Source organism: Dama dama, chromosome 18, assembly GCF_033118175.1.
Source record: "Dama dama isolate Ldn47 chromosome 18, ASM3311817v1, whole genome shotgun sequence".
In the NCBI taxonomy this organism is placed as follows: Eukaryota; Metazoa; Chordata; class Mammalia; order Artiodactyla; family Cervidae; genus Dama; species Dama dama.
The window spans coordinates 13,214,984-13,238,580 of NC_083698.1; the positions used below are offsets into that span (position 1 = coordinate 13,214,984).

A 23,597-nucleotide genomic window follows, 5' to 3' on the forward strand; every position below is an offset into this window, starting at 1 on the left:
GAATGTGTATATGTTAACAAAATATCTTGAGTCCACTTCCTCAGTTTTGACAGAGATATCATTCTTAGAACTGTGGTCAAACCACTCTGGATGTTAAGTACTAATAATATTATCAACTATTATTATTATTAATGGCTCAGAAACTAATTACAGCAATTTAAAATAACTAATATTTTAAAAACACAGGTTATGAAGGGGTCACCTTAGAAATGTCAGTAAATGCCTAAGCTTTCAAAATATAGATGAAATTAAGGTTAAATGTAACTTAAAAGAAGTAATTTATAAATAAGACCAACTATTTAATCTATGTGGTTTAAGAGAAGTACTGAATTGGTAATCAGATGAATTCTAGCCTCAAAATCACTTAACCTCTTAGAGCCTCAGTTAACATTAAAAAAAAAGAATTTATTAAAAAAGAAAATCATTACGAGAAAACTTTGCTGTCTATAATAAAGCTCTGGAAAAAGCACAATGAGAAAATTAATGATTAGAGTCAAAAAATGAAGACTTCCGAACCAAACCAAAATTAGATCAAAACATTTATTTTTTTGTGTTACAAAAACAAAAATAAATCAAAACAGGTAATGAAATAAACATTTTTAAGTATCCCATCCTGGGCTCTCTGTTCTAGAATTTAGTAAACAGTTCAGGTTTAGGCTGCTTCAACACTTCTTCTGGATGCTATGAGGTCTCCATCTTATAACCATGTTTCTCTAGTTCAGCTCTATAAAGAAAGACAAAAGAACAACATCACTAGGCATTCTTTATGATAAAGAAACAAGATGATTTTTAGAAATAACACAATTAATAAATAAATGAGCTAACAACCTGAACATCAATTTAAAATACTACCAAACAGTTTTACTTTAGTCCCTAAGAAGGAAACTGGATGTGTATCAACATAATGACAATAAAACTTTGCTTTCCCATTAGTAAACCTATGTTTTATATTCCTTATTTTTCTGATAAATCTATTTAGGGAAGAAATGTAAGGGAATTAGTGATATTCTCCAAATACTGTATAATTATTTTGTTCATAATAAATATTTAAGCATAAATTTTAAGTATCATTAACCATATGGCTAAGAACACTAGAAACTGCTACCAAACTTTCAGGGATTTTTATAATCATACTGTTATTTATACATAAAGAAAAAAGAGATTACTTTTCATACTGACATATGTATCACCCTAACAAAAAGTTATTAATCAAATTTAAGGGTGTGTGAGAATTATTCTGTATTAACTATATGTAGGCAAAATAAATACAGTAATATAAAGTATTAAGTAAGACTTCACTTTTTTTAAACTTATTTATTATTAACTGAAGGATAATTGCTTTACAATATTGAGTTCCTGTCTGCCATACATCAGTATAAACTGGCCATAGGTGTATATATGTCCCCTTCCCCTTGAAACTACCTCTCGTCTCCCGCCCCCCCAGGATGTCACAGAGCGCTGGTCTGAGCTGCCCAAATCAGACAGTGAATGTCCACTGGCCATCTTTTTACATATGGCATGTTTCCATGCTACTCACTCCATTCATCCCACCATCTCCTTTCCCTTTCCTAACTTTAAATATGGATAAAAATTCCAAAAACGTGTATTGGTACAAACACTTTCAAAAGATACTTTTTACAAGTTTAAGTAACTTTTTCAACCTGATATTTCAGTCCTGCTGATCTGCACTGTATAAACATTTGCACAAAAATGTTTTTAGTCCTGTAATCAATTTCAGTTATTTAAACTACCATTCCAAGTATTACCAGGAACTGATCTGCCACAAATTAGATTTTATAAAAGTTCACAATAAAATTATGTGGGGGCCAATTTATAAAACCCTGTACAAATGTTAAGTATGATTAATGTGCACCACCTATATCATTATATCTAAGATAAAAAGACATTTGTTCTTAAGCATAATTTAGCTTAGACACTATCACACTATCTAATGTAAATGCAATGCAAAAATTACATGGTAGAAAAAAAAATACATGGTAGGAATGATATATATTATTCATTTCCCCCAAACTCTTTCACTTCCTTAAAATTTTTATTTATAATATAAATACTGACCTAAAGTCCATGAATAATATTAAAGCCAGAGTTTATTCATATGAATCATCTTTGTCTTCTGCTCACGTGTAGAGGATGATATGGGCTGGTGGTAAAACACTGGATTAGGAGTCAAGAGATCAGCACAAGTTTCTGATTCTATCCCTTCCTTTGTTAAATTTAACTAAAATGTTTGCATTCTCCCCCATCCCAGGAAATTGAAGATTATAAAAACTGTCCTCCGCATGCTTCCTATTTAAAATAGATGTAATTTCTTAAACAATAGCTTCCACTGCCTTTTAACAAAATCAATGTAGATTATTTATTCTCCCTTATTTTACAACTACAACAAGGAAAAAAAACACCCAAGATTCAATCTAAGATTTGGGTAGTAAGTCACTAAATTCATTCAGCTTTGTGTGTCTCTTTTCCTTCATGACAGGAGGTGGAGCCCAATTATACTTACAAACTCTCTACACACGGACATCACCGGATGGCCTGTGTAATCAGACTGATTATATTCTTTGTAGCCAAAGATGAAGAAGCTCTATATAGTCAGCAAAAACAAGACCAGGAGCGGACTGTGGCTCAGATCATGAACTCCTTATTGCCAAATTCAGACTTAAATTGAAGAAAGTGGGGAAAACCACTAAACCATTAAGGTATTACCTAAATCAAACCCGTTATGATTATACAATGGAAATGAGAAATAGATTCAAGGGACTAGATCTGATAGACAGAGTGCCTGATGAACTATGGGCAGAGGTTCATGACACTGTACAGGAGACAGGGATCAAGACCATCTCCATGGAAAAAGAAATACAGAAAAGCAAAATGGCTGTCTGAGGAGGCCTTACAAATAGCTGTGAAAAGAAGAGAAGTGAAAAGCAAAGGAGAAAAGGGAAGATATACCCATTTGAATGCATAGTTCCAAAGAAAAGCAAGGAGAGATAAGAAAGCCTTCCTCAGTGATCAATGCAAGAAACAGAGGAAAACAATGGAATAGGAAGGACTAGAGATCTCTTCAAGAAAATGAGAGATACCAAGGGAACATTTCATGGAAAGATGGGCTCAATAAAGGACAGAAATAGTATGGATCTAACAGAAACAGAAGAAATTAAGAAGAGGTGGCAAGAATACACAGAAGAACTGTACAAAAAAGATGTTCATGACCCAGATAATCACAATGGTGTGATCACTCACATAGAACCAGACATTATGGAATGTGAAGTCAAGTGGGCCTTAGGAAGCATCACTACAAACAAAGCTAGTGGAGGTGATAGAACTCCAGTTGAGCTATATCAAATCCTAAAAGATGATGCTGTAAAGTGCTGCACTCAATATGCCAGCAAATTTGGAAAACTCAGCAGTGGCCACAGGACTGGAAGAGCTCAGTTTTCATTCCGATCCCAAAGAAAGGCAATGCCAAAGAATGCTCAAACTACTGCACAATTGCACTCATCTCACACACCAGCAAAGCAATGCTCAAAATTCTCCAAGCCAGGCTTCAGCAATACATGAACCATGAACTTCCAGATGTTCAACCTGATTTTAGGAAAGGCAGAGGAACCAGATATCAAATTGCCAACATCTGCTGGATCATCGAAAAAGCAAGAGAGTTCCAGAAAAACATCTATTTCTGCTTTATTGACTATGCTAAAGCCTTTGACTGTGTGGATCACAATAAACTGTGGAAAATTTCACAAGAGATGGGAATTCCAGACCATCTGACCTTCCTCTTGAGAAACCTGTACGCAGGTCAAGAAGCAACAGTTAGAACTGGACATGGAACAACAGACTGGTTCCAAATAGGAAAAGGAGTACATCAAGGCTGTATATTGTCGCTCTGCTTATTTAACTTATATGCAGAGTACATCATGAGAAACGCTGGGCTGGATGAAGCACAAGCTGGAATGAAGACTGCCAGGAGAAATATCAATAACCTCAGATATGCAGATGACACCACCCTTATGGCAGAAAGTGAAGAAGAACTGAAGAGCCTCTTGATGAAAGTGAAAGAGGAGAGTGAAAAAGTTGGCTTAAAAGCTCAACATTCAGAAGACTAAGATCATGGCATCCAGTCCCATCACTTCATGGCAAATAGATGGGGAAACAGTGGAAACAGTGGCTGACTTTATTTTTGGTGGCTCCATAATCACTGCAGATAGTGATTGCAGCCATGAAGTTAAAAGATGCTTGCTCCTTGGAAGGAAAGTTATGACCAACCTAGACAGCATATTGAAAAGCAGAGACATTACTTTGCCAACAAAGGTCTGTCTAGTCAAGGCCACGGTTTTTCCAGTGGTCATGTATGGATGTGAGAGTTGGACTATGAAGAAAGCTGAGCACCGAAGAATTGATGCTTTTGAACTGTGGTGTTGGAGAAGACTCTTGAGAGTCCCTTGAACTGAAAGGAGATCCAACCAGTTCATTCTAAAGGAAATCAGTCATGGGTGTTCATTGCAAGGACTGATGTTGAAGCTGAAACTCCAATACTTTGGCCACCTGATATGAAGAACTGATTCATTTGAAAAGAACCTGATGCTGGGCAAGATTGAGGGTGGGAGGAGAAGGGGCCGACAGAAGATGAGATGGTTGGATGGCATCACTGACTCAACGGACACGAGTCTGAGTAAACTCCGGGAGTTGGTGATGGACAGGGAGACCTGGTGTGCTACAGTCCATGGGGTCACAAAGAGTCGGACACGACTGAGCTACACTAAGCTACACTAAGCTGCAGAAGAATAGGAAAAAGTACATCCCCAACACCTCAATCTCAATCCCAGTTTGAGCATCAATAATACATTGGGTCTGAGTACTTCACCATTCTAATTTCTGCTCAGTTGTTCAATATTGGTAGAAAATTAACAGTGACAGAATTAAACCCACAAGGATAAAATGATAAATATGTTCCTATATAACTACTTTTATAAAGAGATTAGAAAGAACAAAAGTTCCATGCAATTACCCAAAGAATTCATGTTTAGAAACACAAGAGATGAAGGCAATGTATCTTACTTTTCATAATTCAAAAATATTTCAAAGGTCAATTTTCATATATAAGTTATAAATTCCATACTCACAATACTAAGTTATATAAATTTTGACTTAAAACTTACCTTAACTGATTGGAGAAGTCATCCTCTACGTTATCATCATCCCAATTATCCTCCCAGACATGTGCATCTTCATCTTCATCTAAACCAGCCCAGTCTAAAACACACAAACAGATGCTAAGTATTTCTCATATTTTATTTCCATAAAGACAAAAGCTTCAGAAGCTACTTAAGAATCTCTCAATTCAAAACATCTAAAACCGTATTTATGAGAAACAGTAACCTTCCTCTTTAAATTTCAATTGATGCTATCTTGTCTTCTCAATTTTTGAATTTGCAGATAATCTAAAATAGTAGTTAATACAAAAAATTCTATTTGCCATGAAAATTTATTATAACTTCAGGAGGATATTTTACTGTTGATTTTTCCTTGAGCTTATTTTTATAAGGTTCATTACACAGTCTTTCAAAACACAGCACCAATAACACTAAAGTAAGTTGAGCAGCAGGAAGATATCAGCCTGGAATTCAAAACTGCCAAAAGAAAAAGATAACTCAGGGCTTCTCTGGTGGCTCAGTGGTCAGCCAGCGCCAATGAAGGAGACATGAGTTTAATCCCTGGTCTGGGAAGAGCCCATATACCACAGAGCAGCTAAACCAGCGTGCCACAACTACTGCGCCTGTGTTCTGGAGCCCAAGAGCTGCATCTACTGAAGCCTGCACACCCTCGCATGTTCCACAAAAGAAAAGCCACTGCTATGACGAGCCTGCTCACCACAGCTAGAGAAAAGGGCATGCAATATCGAAGAACTAGCAAAGCAAAAAATAAATAAAATTATTTTTTAAAAAGATAACTCATACACAAATAATAAAAAGCAGAATTTAATACTTTCTTAAACATGGTTGTAAAATCGTCTTAGACAATGTCCTTATTCTTTAAGACATGCATGCTGAAATCCCACTTCTGGGCATACACACTGAGGAAACCAGATCTGAAAGAGACACATGCACCCCACTGTTCATCGCAGCACTGTTTATAACAGCCAGGACATGGAAGCAACCTAGATGCCCATCAGCAGATGAATGGATAAGGAAGCTGTGGTACATATACACCATGGAATATTACTCAGCCGTTAAAAAGAATTCATTTGAACCAGTTCTAATGAGATGGATGAAACTGGAGCCCATTATACAGAGTGAAGTAAGCCAGAAAGGTAAAGAACATTACAGCATACTGACACATGTATATGGAATTTAGAAAGATGGTAATGACAACCCTATATGCAAAACAGAAAAAGAGACACAGAAGTACAGAACAGACTTTTGAACTCTGTGGGAGAAGGTGAGGGTGGGATATTTCGAAAGAACAGCATGTATATTATCTATGGTGAAACAGATCACCAGCCCAGGTGGGATGCATGAGACAAGTGCTCGGGCCTGGTCCACTGGGAAGACCCAGAGGAATCGGGTGGAGAGGGAGGTAGGAGGGGGGATCGGGATGGGGAATACGTGTAAATCTATTGCTGATTCATGTCAATGTATGACAAAACCCACTGAAATGTGAAGTAATTAGCCTCCAACTAATAAAAAAAATAAATAAAAAAAAAAAAAAAAAAAAAAGAAACAAAGTAAATATGACAAAATGTTAACTGGTGAAATGTGGATGTTTGCTGACCTTTTTTTGAGGTATAACTGACATATAACACTGTAATTGACACGTAACAGTAGGTGTTAGTATACATTATTTGATATTTGTATACACTGACAAATAATCACCACAATGAATCGAATTAAAATCCATCACCAGCATACATACCATTTTTTTTCTTGTGATGAAGACTTTTAAGATCTACTCTCACAGCAACTTTCAAACATGCCACAGAGTATCACTAACTATAGTCACCATGCTATATATGACATTCCCATGACTTATAAAATTTTTATAACTGCAAATGTGTATCTTTTGATCCCTTCACCCATTATACAACCCCTTTTTGTGCCCTCAAAAACTTCTACAGGGTTAAAAGTTTCAAAATCTGAGAAAAACAGCTTTTAAAAAAAATCAGTCTGGATATCACCTCTGGAAGCCTTCCTAATCCCCTCTTTTCTCTTCCTTCAGAGATAAGGTCTCCTCTTTCATGTATATCTCTGTCACAACACCTACACACTGTACAATCATAATTCTCAGTTTATATGTCTATATCCATTCAGAGTATCTGAGCTCCTTAAGAGTAAAAACTTTTATTTATCTCTATACTCTTAAGCTACACAATACCTGTTGTGCATATGCACAGGTAGGCTACAGTCCATGAGGCCACAAAGAGTCAGACACAGCCAAGTAACACTTTTCAATAGTTCATGAAGGGAATAATCTCTTTTAATTTAACATAATGGCAGCAATAATAGGGAGGGGGAGACTAAGTAGATTTTTGAGCTGAAATGAAAAGGACTTAATGAATAATTATGAGAGTTGAAGGAGAAAGGATAGCTAAGATGCCTCCCAAGTTTCTGGTTCAGGTAAATGGAAATATTTTCTTCTGTTCATCATGAAAGTATTTTCATGATGTTGACATATGGCATTTAAAGTGTTTTGTTAGGTACATAATATGATAAATATAATACCAATATGAACCATTGCTGAATAGCTTAAAATCTGTATGTGCTTTACATGAAAAGCTTAACTCATTCCTTTTCTTATTGATTTTTTTTTAAGATCAAAATGTTCTTAGCTATGGTTCTAGTAAGTAACTACTATCATGAATTATTAGTGGTCTTTTCTGTCCTCCTTACTCTATACTTATCTTTCACTGATGCCCAAAATGACCACCACTATTTCCATAAGCAACTATTCAAAACATTCAGGTAGGAAGTGTATTTTATTAAATTTGGAACTCTAATATCTAGAGTTGAGTACTGGGCACATAGTGTATTAGCTGCTCAGTCATGTTGGACTCTTTGTGACCCCATGGACTGTAGCCGGCCAGGCTCCTCTGCTCATGGGATTTCGCAGGCAAGAATACTAGAGTGGGTTGCCAATCCCTTCTCCAGGGGACGTTCCTGACCCAGGGATTGAACCCAAGTTTCCTTTTATTGCAGACAGATTCTTTATCATCTGAGCCACCATGAAAGCTCAGAGTAGGCCCTCAGAAAAATGTTGGGTAAATGGAACTACGTTTCTCAAGTTCTCTTCCTCTGAGTGGTCAATCTCAGGGCAGTGGGTGGTTTCAGTGGAATCAAGAGTATAAATTTCAAGACAGAAGAGATCAACAATATCATGTATTGTGAATGAGTCATGTAAAATTCTCAACTGTATTTACTGTAAGAATACATGATCATCTCTTTGAGTGCTCCCTGAAGAGACATCATGTGGGAAATTTCTTTAAGATATCAATGCCTGAAAAGATGGAGGTTTCTCTCAGGCAATTTATTTCAGGTTCCTAGGAAACTTAGGCAAATGTATTGGCAATGGCAATGTGTGTGCTCACTTGTGTTTCAATCCTCTGTATAGGGTAGTGAATAAGGCATTCATTAGTAAGCGTTCAATAATGGAAAATACTGATTTTTATCTGCATAAATATTTTTGTATATTCCAGTAATATTATTCTCAAAGAGGAAATATTTTTAATGATCTAAATTCAAATCCTATTTACTCTTCTGAGGTCTTTAACAACAGTAATACTTAACAATACTAAATATTAACTAAATTTCAAAACTAAGTCGACTGGGCTAGAGATACCCTTACATGTTCTCCTTCCTTACAGAAGTACCTTTCAAATTGAAAGTTTTTATTCTATTTATGCATCCACCTATAGTTTATAGTGAGTACAGATTAAGAAGTTAGAGAAAAGAATCACACTCAGGATTTCCTTCAGTCTAAGGAAGAGCAATCAGAAAGGTAATGCAATCAAATTTGAAAAAAAATAGTGTATCGAGGGACTTCCCAGGAGGTTCAGTGGGAACCTGTGCTTCCACTGTAGAGGGCACAGATTCCATCCTCTGTCAGAGAACAAAGTCCTGGGAGCCACAGTTTGGCCAAAAAAAAAAAAAAAAAAAAAAAAAAAGGATATCTATTTCCAAGGTTAAAGATTAAAAAATAACATTTCTGAACATTCATAAACAAGCAAACTGACTTCGTTAAGAGTTAATCATTAGGTATAGGGATAAAAGAATACTGTTATTCTCATATTGTCATTGCAATCAATAATAGACTGTTTACTCTCTAAATTCTTATATACAAATTTTCTTTTTGTTCTTCTAAGAGCAAAGAAATCTCAGAAAGAAGGGAGCTGTTTTAAGGCAAAAATAAAGGGAACAGAAATTGCAGCATTAAGTATACAACAGAAACATTAAGATGGTATGGGTTGCAGCCTGAGATCAAATTTTAAATTAAAAAGGAGCTCAAAGAGTAGATATATTTCTCTAATACTAAATCACTAAAAATCAACCTCATGATTTTATCTTTTAATTAAAATTCAACACGGCACTTCAAATCACAGAAATTCAAATTCTTGGGATGGTGAACTTATAATGGAAAAATGCAATCCATTATCTCTTTTATGACAAACCTAGACAAGTGTTAAAAAGCAAAGACATCACTTTGCCAACAAAGGTCCATCTAGTCAAGGCTATGGTCTTTCCAGTAGTCATGTACGGATGTGAGAGCTGGACCATAAAGAAGGGAGACCGCCAAAGTATTGATGCTTTTGAACTGTGGTGCTAGAGAAGACTCTTTTTAAAGAGTCCCCTGGACTGCAAGGAGTTCAAACCAGTCAATTCTAAAGAAATCAACCCTGAATGTTCATTGGAAGGACTGATGCTGAAGCTGAAGCTCCAATAATTTCGCCACCTGATGTGAAGAACTGACTCACTGGAAAAGACCCTGATGCTGGGAAAGACTGAAGGCAGGAAGAGAAGGGGACAACAGAGGATGAGACGGTTGGATGGCATCACCGACTTGATGGACATGGGTTTGGGTAAACTCCAGGAGTTGGTGATGGACAGGGAAGCCTGGCATGCTGCAGTCCATGGGGTCATGAAGAGTTGTACATGACTCGGCAACTAAAAAACACCAAAATCCCTTACATTGCAAGTGAATAATGACTATAAAATGTTATTTGTCCTCATCCCCTCCAGTCTTCCTATAACCTATATCTCTGAGCTATCTAATAATACTAATGGACGGCTTAGGATGTTTTTGTTTCCTGATTTAATTACACTAACACCTTCCAGTATAAAAAATTCATACAAAATCACTTCATTAAATCAATGTAGCAAAGTTTGGCTTTATACCTCAAGTTTTTATAAAATGACTGAAGATTATTTAAAATTTCAGAATTTTGGAAACAAGAGAAAGCCTTAGAGATCACTATGTAGCATACCCCTCTTTGGAAATCACCACCATTACCACTAACCAAAAATAAAAAAAAAAAGAGAGAGAGAGAAAGAGAAGACTATTTTACAAAAAAATATTAACTTTTTTCTAACATTATTTCATGACCTCAAATTCCAGACTTTAAACATATTTGAGTTAAGCCTAGAAATAGGAATTGTCAAAAGAAGCATCTATTTTACTAATATTTTAAAGAATCTTTATAAAGATATCTAATAGAGTTTAATGTTCCAAAAAATAATTGAGTATATTATGATTTGATTAATTTGATACATAAATATATTAATTAGAATATGATACATGATCTTGAGTAAAAGAGATGATATAGCTCAAGTCACAACTGAACTTTAAGATTCTAAGACACCAAACCTCACATCAGCCTGAACCACTTCTAACTAACCAGCTTCCTAAAATTTTAAGGAAATGATTATATATCAAAAGATTTAGGCCAGAAATATAAAATAACATTTACTTCACATTTCTCTCTTAATCTTGTAAGCCTACCCTTTCGAGAACAATTAAAATAGAGGGCGCATAAGAACTTTTAATCTAATTATGACCTGATTTAAAATGTTGGTTTCAGGGAATTCCCTCAAAGTCCAGTGATTAGGACTCCATGCTTTCACTGCCAAAGGTCTGTGTTCAACCCCTGGTTGGGGAACTAGGATTCCACAAGCTGTGAGGTGTGGCCAAAAATAAATGAAAAATAAAACACTGATTTTAATACTGTTATTACTTGTGTCATTAAAGTATCTTCAAGTTGGCTTTAATTCTTTTAACCTTAAGAGACTAAAAAAAAACCTGTTAATTTGTACCTTATTGCTTCATATAATCTAGAACAACATAAAAGATTCAATAACTTATTTTGTAGGAAGTCCAAATCTTAACTCTGCCACATATTAATAATATGGGAAATACTAGTTTGAACACTATCTTTTTGGGGGGAGAGGCTCACTGCAGCATGCAGGAATCTCAGTTTCCTGACCAGGGAATCAAACCAACACTCTCTGCAGTGGAAGCGTGGAGTCTTAAACACTGGACCTCCAGGGAAGTCCCTGAACAGTGTCTTTTTAAAAATTTTAAGGCTAGCACAATTTTCACTTGAGTTGAATTCTGATGATCATTTAGCATAAGGGTCACACATCTCTTTCTCTGTTAACAACCCTTTCATGTAGCTTTAATGGCAAGAAAAGGAAAAGAAAGAAAGCAGAAATAAAGTCCCAAGCAAAAGAAGATGGCTCACGAATGGAGAAAAAACAGCATTGCAAGATTTTAGGTAGAACACATACACAAAAAAAGATTCATGACAATGGCTCTATGTTTCTTAGGTATTATTATATAGTACTTCATAATTATGACACTAGGGAGCATACAAAGACAAACCAGAATCTATAACCTATTTTAAACGAAAACTGTAAACAAAGATTTTCTTTATTATCTAGGAATGTACTGAATGAACTATATTACATAAGAAGTTTAAATAGGGTATAATATCCCCAAATTTATTTCCAACTCTTACAAGTCCTCCATACATGTTACAATATATATAAACTACAATATATGTAAATGCAACTAAATACATATGCAACATAAAATGTGATTGATTAATCTCTGAATTTGGCAGACTTCTCCTGCAAAACATCTCTGAACTGTGTTTACTTTTCCATTGTAACACTGCATTGATAACCATGCAATCATAATTACTTTTAAAGCATTAAACTCAGAAACACTTTTTTAAAAAAGGGCAAAATAATAAAAATCAAACAAGGATACCTGATTTATGTCTAATGCCCTCCTTCAATATGTAGATGACTATAAAGTACACACTGTATCTTCAGCACTAAATGCACTGCCAAGATTGTGATTAATCATTTAAATAACCACAGCTGTGTTTACTTCAGTGTGCAGACCTCCAGATGTGTACTGGTAAAAAATTACCATATTTTAAGAAGTCAGAATTGGAAATAACCAATAACAGATGCCTAATACATAAGTTTCTAGCAATCCTAAATTATTTGAGACTTTGCCTCAAATTTGGCTTTGTTCACAGTTGCCAGTGAGAATTATATCTTTGACTAGCTTTAAATTTCAAAAATCAGAGTTATCAAAGATCCCAATACTTCATCTAAGTATCACCTTGACATTTAAGTATGAAAAAGGTTTTCTCTCAATGTTTTTAAAAGTATTTACTCTCCCCACTCTCCAATATACATTCTGAAATTTCTTGAAAGTATGAAGTATACCACTTTGGAGAAAAGTAAAGAGGAAATTCTATTTATAACAAATAGAGTTGCTAATGTTCTATTTTACAGTGATTTTCAGGAGCATCAAGCTTCATTCATTCCTTAACAGTAAAACTACTTTGAATATAAACAAACTAATCTCCAACAAAGTTCCTTCAAATAAAAAATGTGCATGTATATACAGAACATTACAAGAAGAAAAATTTTATAAAAGAAACAAAGGAAAGGTAAAAAAAGTTTTAAGTTGTACATTCACCACCATAGGTGAAACAGCAACAGTTGCAAATAGCATCATTTCATAAATATGATAATAAAGCCACACTATATCTAGTCATTCTGAGATAAATTTACACATGTTCCTGCTTAAGTTGTATAAAACATATCAAACTTTTTTTATAAAATTTCATTTCTGTAGGTTATCATGATACAAAAAACATCTACATACCCAGTGGCTAGGAAATCACAGAGAGCATAGCACCATTGTACTATACCTAAATTTTCTCCAACAAGGATCAAAAATGTCAGTGAAGAACTTCAGAGCAAACAACCAAAAGCAAGTCTTAAATGATGTTGCTACCAGACTACTGGTGAACTTTCAGTTGTTTGTGGTTCAGAGTATGAAACAGAGGCCCAAGATGACTTATATAATCATCTGTAATTTTTCTGACATTTTTTAAAAAAAGAAGTTCAAAAATAATTCCTTTCATTAAAATTAAACATATCTGGCTTAAAACTCAACATTCAAAAAACTAAGGTCATGGCATCTAGTCCTATCACTTCATGGCAAATACATGGGGAAAAAATGAAAACAGTGACAGACTATTTTCTTGGGCTTCAAAATGACTGTGGACTGTGACTGCAACAAACCTAGACAGTATATTGAAAAGCAGACATCACTTTGCCAACAACGCTATGTATAGTCAGAGCTATGGTTTTTCCAAGTAGTCACGTATGGATGTGTGAGTTAGACCATAAATAAGGCTAAATACCGAAGAACTGATGCTTTTGAACTATGGAGCTGCAGAAGACTCTTGAGGGTCCCTCGGATAGCAAGGAGTTCAAATCAGTCAATCCTAAAAGAAATCAACCCTGAATATTCATTGGAAGGACTGATGCTGAAGCTCCAATACTTTGGTCACCTGATGCAAAGAGCCAATTCACTGGAAAAGACCCTGATGCTGGGCAAGATTGAGGGCAGGAAGAGAAGCGGGCAACAGGGGATGAGATGGTTGGATGGCATCACCAACTCAATGGACGTGAGTCTGAGCAAACACTGGGAGACAGTGAAGGACAGGGAAGCCTGGCGTGCTGCAGTTCATGAGGTCACAAAGCGTCAGATATATGTTGTGTGTGCGTTTGTGTGTGTGTGTGTGTGTGTGTGTGTGTGTGTGTGTGTGTATCAAATCCCACTACAAACATGCTGACTTTGGTGCTCTTTGTTGATTAGTTCTTTAGTTCTCTTTAATTCTATAAAATTCCCCAAAGTCATTAACTATTCTTATCTTTTCCACCATTGGTCTTCCACTAGTCATGGAAGTGCAAAATCACAATCCCTGATTTTTTCCTATTCCCACACTAGTTGCCAAACTAGTTGCCAAAGCTTCCTTGCTCTTTCTGCATCATTCTTTCCTAATAACAACCTATTACAGGCCCTTAGTCCTAGGCAATGGCACCCCACTCCAGTGCTCTCGCCTGGAAAAGTCCCATGGACAAAAGAGCCTGGTAGGCTGCGGTCCATGGGGTCGCACAGAGTCGGACATGACTAAGCGACTCCACTTTCACTTTTCACTTTCATGCATTGGAGAAGGAAATGACAACCCACTCCAGTGTTCTTGCCTGGAGAATCCCAGGGACGGCGGAGTCTGGTGGGCTGCCGTCTATGGGGTCGCACAGAGTCGGACAGGATTGAAGCGACTTAGCAGCAGCAGCAGTCCTAACTAAGCTATTTGAACAATTTGCTAATTAGCTTCCCTGACTCTTTCTTTCTATCCTTTCAAATTAATTCTGCTGGGTTAATTTTTCCTAAACTGCCTATTGCCTAAGGAAACTTACACATATCAAACAATCCTCCCCCCTTCTCATCTACCTAAGGATGAGGTCCAAACTGGTCATGTGGCTTAAAGCTTTCCACAATTAGGCCCCAAACTACCTGCATGTGCAACAACTTCACAGTCAAATAAAACACACATACACACTGATTTTCTACCTCCAACTATTTACTCCTCCTCTTTTTTTCTGGAAATCCCTTTCCTACATTTCTACATTTTGAAAGCTCTGTTCAAATGCTGCTGCCTCACATGGTACACAACTGGAAATAATTTCCCCTTCTTTTAAACTGCTGCTGCACTTCACTATCAATGGCTTAATCCCCACACCACCAGTAACTCCCCTTCCACTGGAAGGAAACCAAGCAAAATCTTACCCAGAAACCCAAGAGATAAACTCAGTCAAACGCAAAGGTGTTCTGGTTTAATTGCGGGTGGGGAGAGAAAGGCTTGGAGCCCTCCCCACAGGATAAGCACCTGCAAAATACTAAAAAGCGCAAGCCTGGCATGAAAACTTACTGATCCGTATCTCCACTGACATTTATATCACTAAATTCAAAGACAAATATCTACCTAAAGAGTCAAATTTGACTCAATGCAGCTTCTAGTTAACTTTGTCCTTGGTTAAGTTATTTTGCTGAACCCCAATTATAAAACTGTCATTAGGCTGCTGAGGATTACATAAAACTATCTAAAGCACTTTGTACTGATAAATGGCAGCTAGAATCATTCTCATTCTGCACCTTTCAGTGCCAGATTTACAGGAAGCACTCTACAAACATATATCCAATTAATAATTTATTACGTGCTAACCACTGCAAGGAAACTTAAGGGGTGATGGAGCTAAAAAAGAGAAACTGGATCCAGAATAAAGATAATACCATTTCTACCAAGCATTACATCAAAAATCGAACAGAAAATTGGGGGGAAAAAAAGTATTTGGTGAATTTTTAATACTTCAGAAGAGTGTAAGTATACTTTCTGAAACTTCTATTTTCCCCTCATTTTCACTGTTCAGCACATCTTTCAATGGATTATGCTTAAAAACATTACTACATAATGCTGAACACCATTTAAATCACAACTGCTTAAAGCTTCTTCATTCCACTAAGTTAAATATAAGCAAATAGTTTTTCCAAGTAGTTTTATTGTTTAATATCCTGAGTCACACCTCTCACAAAGTTCTGGCAAGCACTAGTATCTTGACTGGGGGTTTTTCATTCCACTGTGTTTCTTTATATCTCCTGTACACTTGTACACATTCTTAAAACAACGTGTGTCAGTATATCTCTTCATATTTTATGTAAATAACCAACTATTTTTAAAAATATTTTTGGAAAAACTTTTGACAATGCTTTTTAATTTATAACTTTTTAATACTAAAAAATAATCAAATAACCCACAAGCTCAACAAGCTTAATTTTGGATACATCTAAAATTACAAAATCATGCGAAGAGTTGACTCATTGGAAAAGACCCTGATGCTGGGAAAGATTGAAGGCAGGAGGAGAAGGGAGTGACAGAGGATGAGATGGTTGGATGGCATCACCGACTCGATGGACATGAGTTTGAGTAAATTCCGGGAGTTGGTCATGGACAGGGAGGCCTGGCGTGCTGCGATTCATGGGGTCACAAAGAGTCGGACACGACTGAGCTACTGAACTGAACTGAAAATTACAAAATATTTGTCAAAAATGGTTCAAATTAAATAAATACCAAACATGCAAAAATCCAAATCCTTAAGAAGATTAGGAAGGAGGGAAAAAAGGGGGGACTAATGTTCACCGAATACCAACTTCGTGCCAAACTCTATACTGTATATAAAATATATCACTCTTCTGGACTGAATGCTTGTGTCCTCGAACCCTGAAATTTATATGTTGAAGCCCTAATCACTCTCACTGTGATGGTATTTGGAGATGGGCACTTTAGAAGGTAATGAGGGTAGTATGAAATCATGAGAATAGAATCCTCATAATGAAATTAGTGTTGTTAGAAGAAGAGAATCCAGATAGCTCTCTTTCTCTTTACCCTGTAAGGATATGGTGGGAAGGCAACAATCTGCAAGCCAGGAGGAGAACCCTCGCCAGGTATTGAATAGGTTAACACTTAATCTCAGACTTCCCACAATCCAAATTGCAAAAAAATAAATTATTATTGTTTAAGTCACTCAATCTATGGTATTTTGTTATGGCAGCTCAAACAGACTGATACAATCATATAAGCTTTACATGACTCCAATTATTATCCACAAATTACAAGAAGGAACTGAGGATTAAGAAAGTAACAATTCAAGAAAAAATGCAATGGTCAATGTCACTCGAAGAAATAAATCCAAATCAAAATTATACAATTCCATTTTCATCCCTCGGGTCTGTAAAGGCTAAAATGTTTAATATGGGGTGTAGATAACCTTCTGAGGGAAAAGGTGAACTATAGTTGGAGAAGGAAATGGCAACCTACTCCAGTCTTCTTGCCTGGAGAATCCCATGGACAGAGGAATCTGGTGGGCTACAGTCCATGGGGGTTTGCAAAGAGTCAGAAATGACTGAGCAACTAACACTTGTAAAAGGCAACTTGAGACTATGTCAAAATTCAAAAGGTACCCGGTTCTGAAAAGGTGTCAGAGCTCAAGCAGAGCCAGGAGGGCAATCCTGTGGAGGGGCAGTGTTGTGTGGTTGCTGTGTCATAGCCAAGACAGAGTGACGAAACCATCTAAGACTAGAAGAAGGTGAGGGGACAGTGGCCTAGCATAAAAATGTTCAAGCCCAAGGGAGATAACAAAGGGATCTGTGGGGTGGAGAGGGCAACAAACATTGGTTAGGAAGGACAATCACTCAATAGACATTTATGAGAACAGGAGCCAAGCTGCTCACTATTGGGGAAGAGAGTTACAAATGTGGAAAGGGAATAAACTAGAATGAGCCCTATGGTGTTGAACTGTAAACTAGAGATATCTATCTGAACCCATGGTTTTATACAAGCACATAAAAGATGTAGAACCTAAATCTAATCATATAGAAATATGAGCCCAATCTAAGTCGAGAAGCATACTATAACTTGCCTATAATCTTCAAAAGTATCAAAATCATGAAAGTCAAACAGAGACACCTGCTGTAGACTGAAGAAGACAAGAGGAATGCAGAAGAGACAACTGAATGTAATCCATGATCTTAATTAAAATATTGTTATAACAACTGAAGAAACCTGAAAGGTACCTGTGGACTTGATGATAGTTATACATCTGTGTGTTAACTTCCAATTTTGTATATTGTACTGAGGTTATGTCTTTCTAAGACATACACATTAAAATATGTAGAGGTGATGAACATCAGGTTGGCAACTTACTCTCAAGTAGCTGGGGCAGGGGGAGACGTTTGTATTATACTTTCAATTATTCTGTAAGTTTGTAATTTTTTAAAATAAAAATTATATTTAAAAATTAAAAATGAATTTTGATTTGACAACTTCTAAGAATTTATCTTACAAATAAGAACAAAAGCAAAGATATAAGAATATTCACCTCAATATATTCTGTAACAGCAAAAAACAAAGCATAAAAACAAGCAAACAAAAAACCTAAAACCACCAGATATCAATAGATATTTATAGATTATTTAATGTGCATACAATGGACTAGTAGAACACAACTATTAAAAAGCATGAGATGGATGTTTATATTAATGTGACACATGTCTAAGATATATAACGTAAAAGCAAGTAGAAAAACAGTATATACAATACTGTCCTTCGTAAGGAAACATACAAACACACATATATCGCATATATAAATTCTGGAAGGATACTAAAAGAGGTGTTTAACTGGTTATACTGAAGCATGGGGATTGTTTTGGGGGAAAGCAGGAGAAACGGTGCTTTCACTTTTAAATTTTACCGTTTTATAGGTTTAACTTTTAAATAAATAAACAGCTACTTATATAATCATCCTATATATTCTGCTGCAAAAATATTTTAAAGAATTTAAGTAACTATGCATTGACAAGTTAAAAGTTGATGAATGGTGTATTCTGAACATAAATCTGATCCCAGATTCCATCCTGGGGCTCAAAAACTTTCTTCTTGCACATGATTACCATGAACAGAAATCACATATGTACTTTAGCATGTATTATATTTATCATTTTTTAAAAATATATATAAGACTGAGGCATGACCCACTCTTTTTATTATTATTATTATTAATTTGGCTGCACCAGATCTTAGCTGTGGCATGTGTAATCTTTAGTTGCAGCATGGGAACTTTTGGTTGTGGCATGCAGGATCTAGTTTCCTGACCAGCAATGGAATCCGCACCCCCTGCACGGGAGCTGTCTTAGCCACTAGACCACCAGGGAAGTCCCTCACTGTTATTTCTCTTTTTTCTTAAAAGATTTTAGTTAACATAAATTCTATGTTTCTTGCTACTACCATGCAACTAATTGAAACGTGATTTAATTTACGTGTCCACTATACCGAAGCCCCTCTGGTTCTAGGTAAACTGACTAGTATAGTATCTGGCATGGTATTAGCTGTATCTACTTTCAACATTTAAGATTTTAAGGAACCTTCTTGTTGAGGATTTAGCTCAGTTGGTATCCAATGTTCACATAAATATTTCTCAGTGACATTTTTCATAGGACAACTCCTCCTTGTGCAGGACTATGCATAGCAGGTGCTTAATACTAGCATTGGGGAACCATCAGACGCCTGCTCAATCCCTGGGTTGGGAAGATCCCCTGAAGGAGGAGATGGTAACCCACTCCAGTATTCTTGCCTGGTAAATTCCACAGACAGAGGAGCCTGGCGGGCTACAGTCCATACGGTCACACAGAGTCGGACACGACTGAATCGACTTAGCACACAGTCTGCTTCAGCTAGCACAGCAGTTCCACTGGTATACAGAAAAGGTACAGGCTACTAAGTGTAACAGTAATTTCTTGTAAACATCACTGCTTCTGAAGGCAAAATCAGGTTCATTTTAAATACTCTTTCCCCTCAAAAAAGGGGGAAAAAACCTCTCAATTCCGGCACAGGAAGAAGCGAATAAAAGAACTTAAAAGCTCACTTGTTCTTCCCATTTTTATTCACACCCACTTCTCACTGTAAGAGAAATGAGATTAATGAAAATATTTTAATAGCTTTTCAACGTATGTCTGATTTACAAAATTCTTTAAAATTTCAAATATATTACAGAGTAGTTCAATTTTAGGCGCCACCCTGCTACTACTTACCTAGCTATAAGATCTTGACAAGTGCTAGAGCTTCTCTTGACTTTAAGTTGCTTTCCAGTTCTAAAATTCTAACCATTCCAAGCCTCCAAAACTATTATGATCATTCTCAAAATGTGGAAAGTCTTCCAATAAAGCCTATACTCAAGCAGTTTATAGTCAAGAAGCTGCAGAATTCATGAAGATCCTAAACCTGATTTTTAACAGTTCCTGTTTATGACCAGATTGCTGCTACTAAGTCACTTCAGTTGTGTCCGACTCTGTGCGACCCCATAGACGGCAGCCCACCAGGTTCCCCCGTCCCTGGAATTCTCCAGGCAAGAACACTGGAGTGGGTTGCCATTGCCTTCTCTGTATGACCAGATTACATATCCACCAATTAGAATCATGAAGACTAACAATGTAATACAGATCCACAGTTTTAAAGTTTAAAATAGTCTGGAGAGTAACCCCTTGTGTGTCCCTTCATTTGTAGATATTTTCTCCTCATCTGTAATCTTTTTGTTTAGTTTATGGTTTCCTTTGCTGCAGAAGCTTTTAAGTTTAATTAGATCTCATTTGATAATTTTTATTTTCATTCTAAATTATAAAAAGGAGCATTTGTTCCCTTGCACCTTCAGAAAATCACCCTACATGTTACACCTCGCTCTGAAGATGACCTATTCAGAAGAAACAATGAAGTCTCCATGAAAACACATTATTTTAGTTTACTTTCTAAAACAGAAATTCCCTTTCCTTATGACTGAATTGACACCCTACCAAACACATTCTTATCCAGAATGAGATGAAGCAACAATACCCTCAAAAGACCTACAATCTTTTAGTCAAACCAAAGATACACAATTTCAGCAATGGCTTTCATGAAATGGGCTCTTAACTGAAAGCTACCCTAGATAATGGACATCACCCACTTTCTGCAGCATAGAACGCAACAGGCCATTGAAAGTAAGACCTCCTATAAACCAACCAGATAATTATAGGCAATTTTAAGCATTATCTGCTAGCAAGTTTATCAATGGCATATTTACCATAAAGACAATCACAAGGAAAAGAATCTCCAAAGAAGGGAAAAGGCTTGAAAAATAATTCAGGGCACTAGTAGCTGATCTGGAAACTGAAATACTGAAAGATTCAAAACGGGCCAGTTTCAAAGTACTGCTTTGAACAACACTTCTCTGACTTTACCTGTTTGAATTATAAGCTGGAGAACATAAAAAATATGAACATGCAAATGTTATTTCTCATTCTAAACAGAAAGTTTCCTGAATGAATAAAGTTCCACATATTCAAACCTGAAGATGATAAATTTTCTGTAAGGTGTCCAATAAATGGTGAGTTACTTATGCTAACAAACCAGTTGACAAAGAAAACCAGTCTGTTCAGAAGGAAAAACATTCTTTGCTTTCCCTTTTAACTTTAATAAGATTTTTTTTTTAACATATGTAACTACCAATATTTTGGATAAATTGATGCTGACAAACAACTTAGTACAAGAATAACATATTCTGCAAAAACTGATGAAAGCTGCTGAAACATCAAATGTATCATCAGGTACACAATTATCTTTGAAGAAGTGAAAGAGAAGTTGCTCAGTCCTGTCTGACTCTTTGCAACCCCAGAGACTGTAGCCTATCAGGCTCCTCTGTCCATGGAATTTCCCAGGCAAGAGTACTGGAGTGGGTTGCCATTTCCTTCTCCAGGGGATCTTCCCGACCCAGGGATCAAACCCAGGTCTTCCGCATTGTAGGCAGACGCTTTACCATCTGAGCCACCATACTTTTTAATCAGTCAATTCTCAAGTACTTATCTTGAACACAGGTTCATTCATTCAACAAGCATTTACTGACCACCTACCATGTCCCAGGCACTTTGCTAAACGTTAGGGATTTAGGCTGAACTTTGCTTCGGTCGGGGACCCAGATTCAGATCCTGACAACCACTTAATGACACGCTTTTACAATCTCTGAGCCTCAGTTTCCTTAGAGTTATGAAAATTAGAGTATAAAATGTAGATAAAGTGCCTAATATTGTATCTTGTATCTGATAAACAATGAATAAATGCTAACTATATCAAATATTAAGTTTGAGTTATAAGCAGATACTAATCTCAATAAGCCAATTTTCTACTAGGCAGCTCACAGTTGAGGATTATGAACCAACTTGAAAGTGAGATCAAGAAAATATGTCTGGACAGATAAATCCACTACCAAAACAAAAAACAATACAAAATGAATCCCAGAACTGAAAATAAATGTACTTTTGAGTTAGTTTATGAATTTGTGTAATATGTGCTCTAATGTCTTCTTCCACTAAACAGAATACACTATAAATAAAAATAACAAGTGTTACAGCTATGTGGTTTTATGCACTGTAGGAGTACAACTTAGGAAGATTGTGGTGATGCAATAACTGTTTAATGTAATAGATCTGTTCACCATCAACCCCAATTCTCTACCACTTTCAGAAAGGCCACTCCTTTCATTAGGGGACAAATATTTATCCTATGCATAACAATTAGTCCGTAAAAACCAATTAATTTTCGAAACCTAACTGGTAACAACGATCTAACAAACGGAAGCTCTACCGCTAAAGAGTTAAAGAGTGTTTGTGTCAACTGAACCAGCTGTCCATTTTTTCGAGCCAGTTATGCAACACTGGGCAAGTTTCTTAACTTTTCTAAGCTTCTGTTTGTTTATCTGAAAAATGTTAATACCAGTTCCTACTTACTAGACTTGTGAAGATGAATTAAGTTAATACAAGCAAAAGACTCAAGACAAGCAACCACTCAGTCACTGTTACCTATTTGCTATTACCTACAATGAGATAACTCAAGTTCCTCTTGGCAACCTAGAAGCTAACAAAAATGCAGACGTCTTAGGGTTTTATAAATCCTAAAACTTTAAGTGATCAAAAATGAATGAGGAACAAGGGAAAGGCAATAACGGGTATTAAGCATCAACACCTGATCCTCCCATTCTTCATGTGTGAAATCCTGAAAGTAAGCAGCACTGGTCTAACTAGGAACAATTTAACTCTGGAACGGTTCAAGGCAAAGGAAGACTGCTAAAACAAATAATAAAATAACGACAACAATAAATAAAGGGAAAAGAGATTATGTAGATACGAACGAGGCGGCGGGTAACCGAGCTGAAGCGTAATAGGACACACCACCCCGGATTTGGGCTGGGGAACCACCGTAGCTCCTCCCAGTGAGGAAACAGAACATTGAGCCTCACTGCTGAGGTGAATCCCACCGTGACACTCCGACCCAAAGCCAGCCGTGAAGGGTCGAGCGAGCAGGGCCTCGAGTCCCAACAGCACGGCCCTCACTTCCCACCGGCGCCCCCCGGCCGGGCCCTTCTCTCGCACCGCCTCCACTGGGAGGCCTGAGTCACGGTCCACAAGGTCCAGGGGCCGCGGCCTACCTTCCGCAGGGAACTCCTCGAACTCGTCGTCCTCCTCCAAGAGACCCAAGTCTACCGGCTGCTTTTTCTCTGACATCGTGACCCCACGAGCCCAAAAGCTCTCAGGCGAGTAAAGGAGTTCGAACCCTCGTTCCTGCTCACCGAAGCAGGATCCGC

The 23,597-nt window shown here is 36.7% G+C and overlaps 1 protein-coding gene across 1 annotated transcript; it reads right to left on the bottom strand.

The window, feature by feature from the left end:
* Nucleotides 1-526: 526 nt before the first annotated feature.
* SEM1 (SEM1 26S proteasome subunit) lies at nucleotides 527-23,590 on the bottom strand. The gene is made up of 3 exons (XM_061164935.1): nucleotides 23,442-23,590; nucleotides 5,175-5,268; nucleotides 527-724 (listed from the first exon to the last, which is right to left on the bottom strand). The coding sequence occupies exons 1-3, from the start codon at nucleotides 23,515-23,517 to the stop codon at nucleotides 682-684; spliced, it is 213 nt and encodes a 70-aa protein (XP_061020918.1). The 5' UTR covers nucleotides 23,518-23,590; the 3' UTR covers nucleotides 527-681.
* Between the last annotated feature and the right edge of the window lie 7 nt (nucleotides 23,591-23,597).

Excerpts from the sequence above, each read along its gene's own strand:
- SEM1 (XM_061164935.1), bottom strand. The coding sequence starts at position 23,517 with ATGTCAGAGAAAAAGCAGCCGGTAGACTTGGGTCTCTTGGAGGAGGAC. Across the intron at positions 5,269-23,441 it reads CGAGGAGTTCCCTGCGGAAG|ACTGGGCTGGTTTAGATGAA; the intron begins GTAGGCCGCGGC and ends TGTGTGTTTTAG. Across the intron at positions 725-5,174 it reads GACTTCTCCAATCAGTTAAG|AGCTGAACTAGAGAAACATG; the intron begins GTAAGTTTTAAG and ends CTTTCTTTATAG.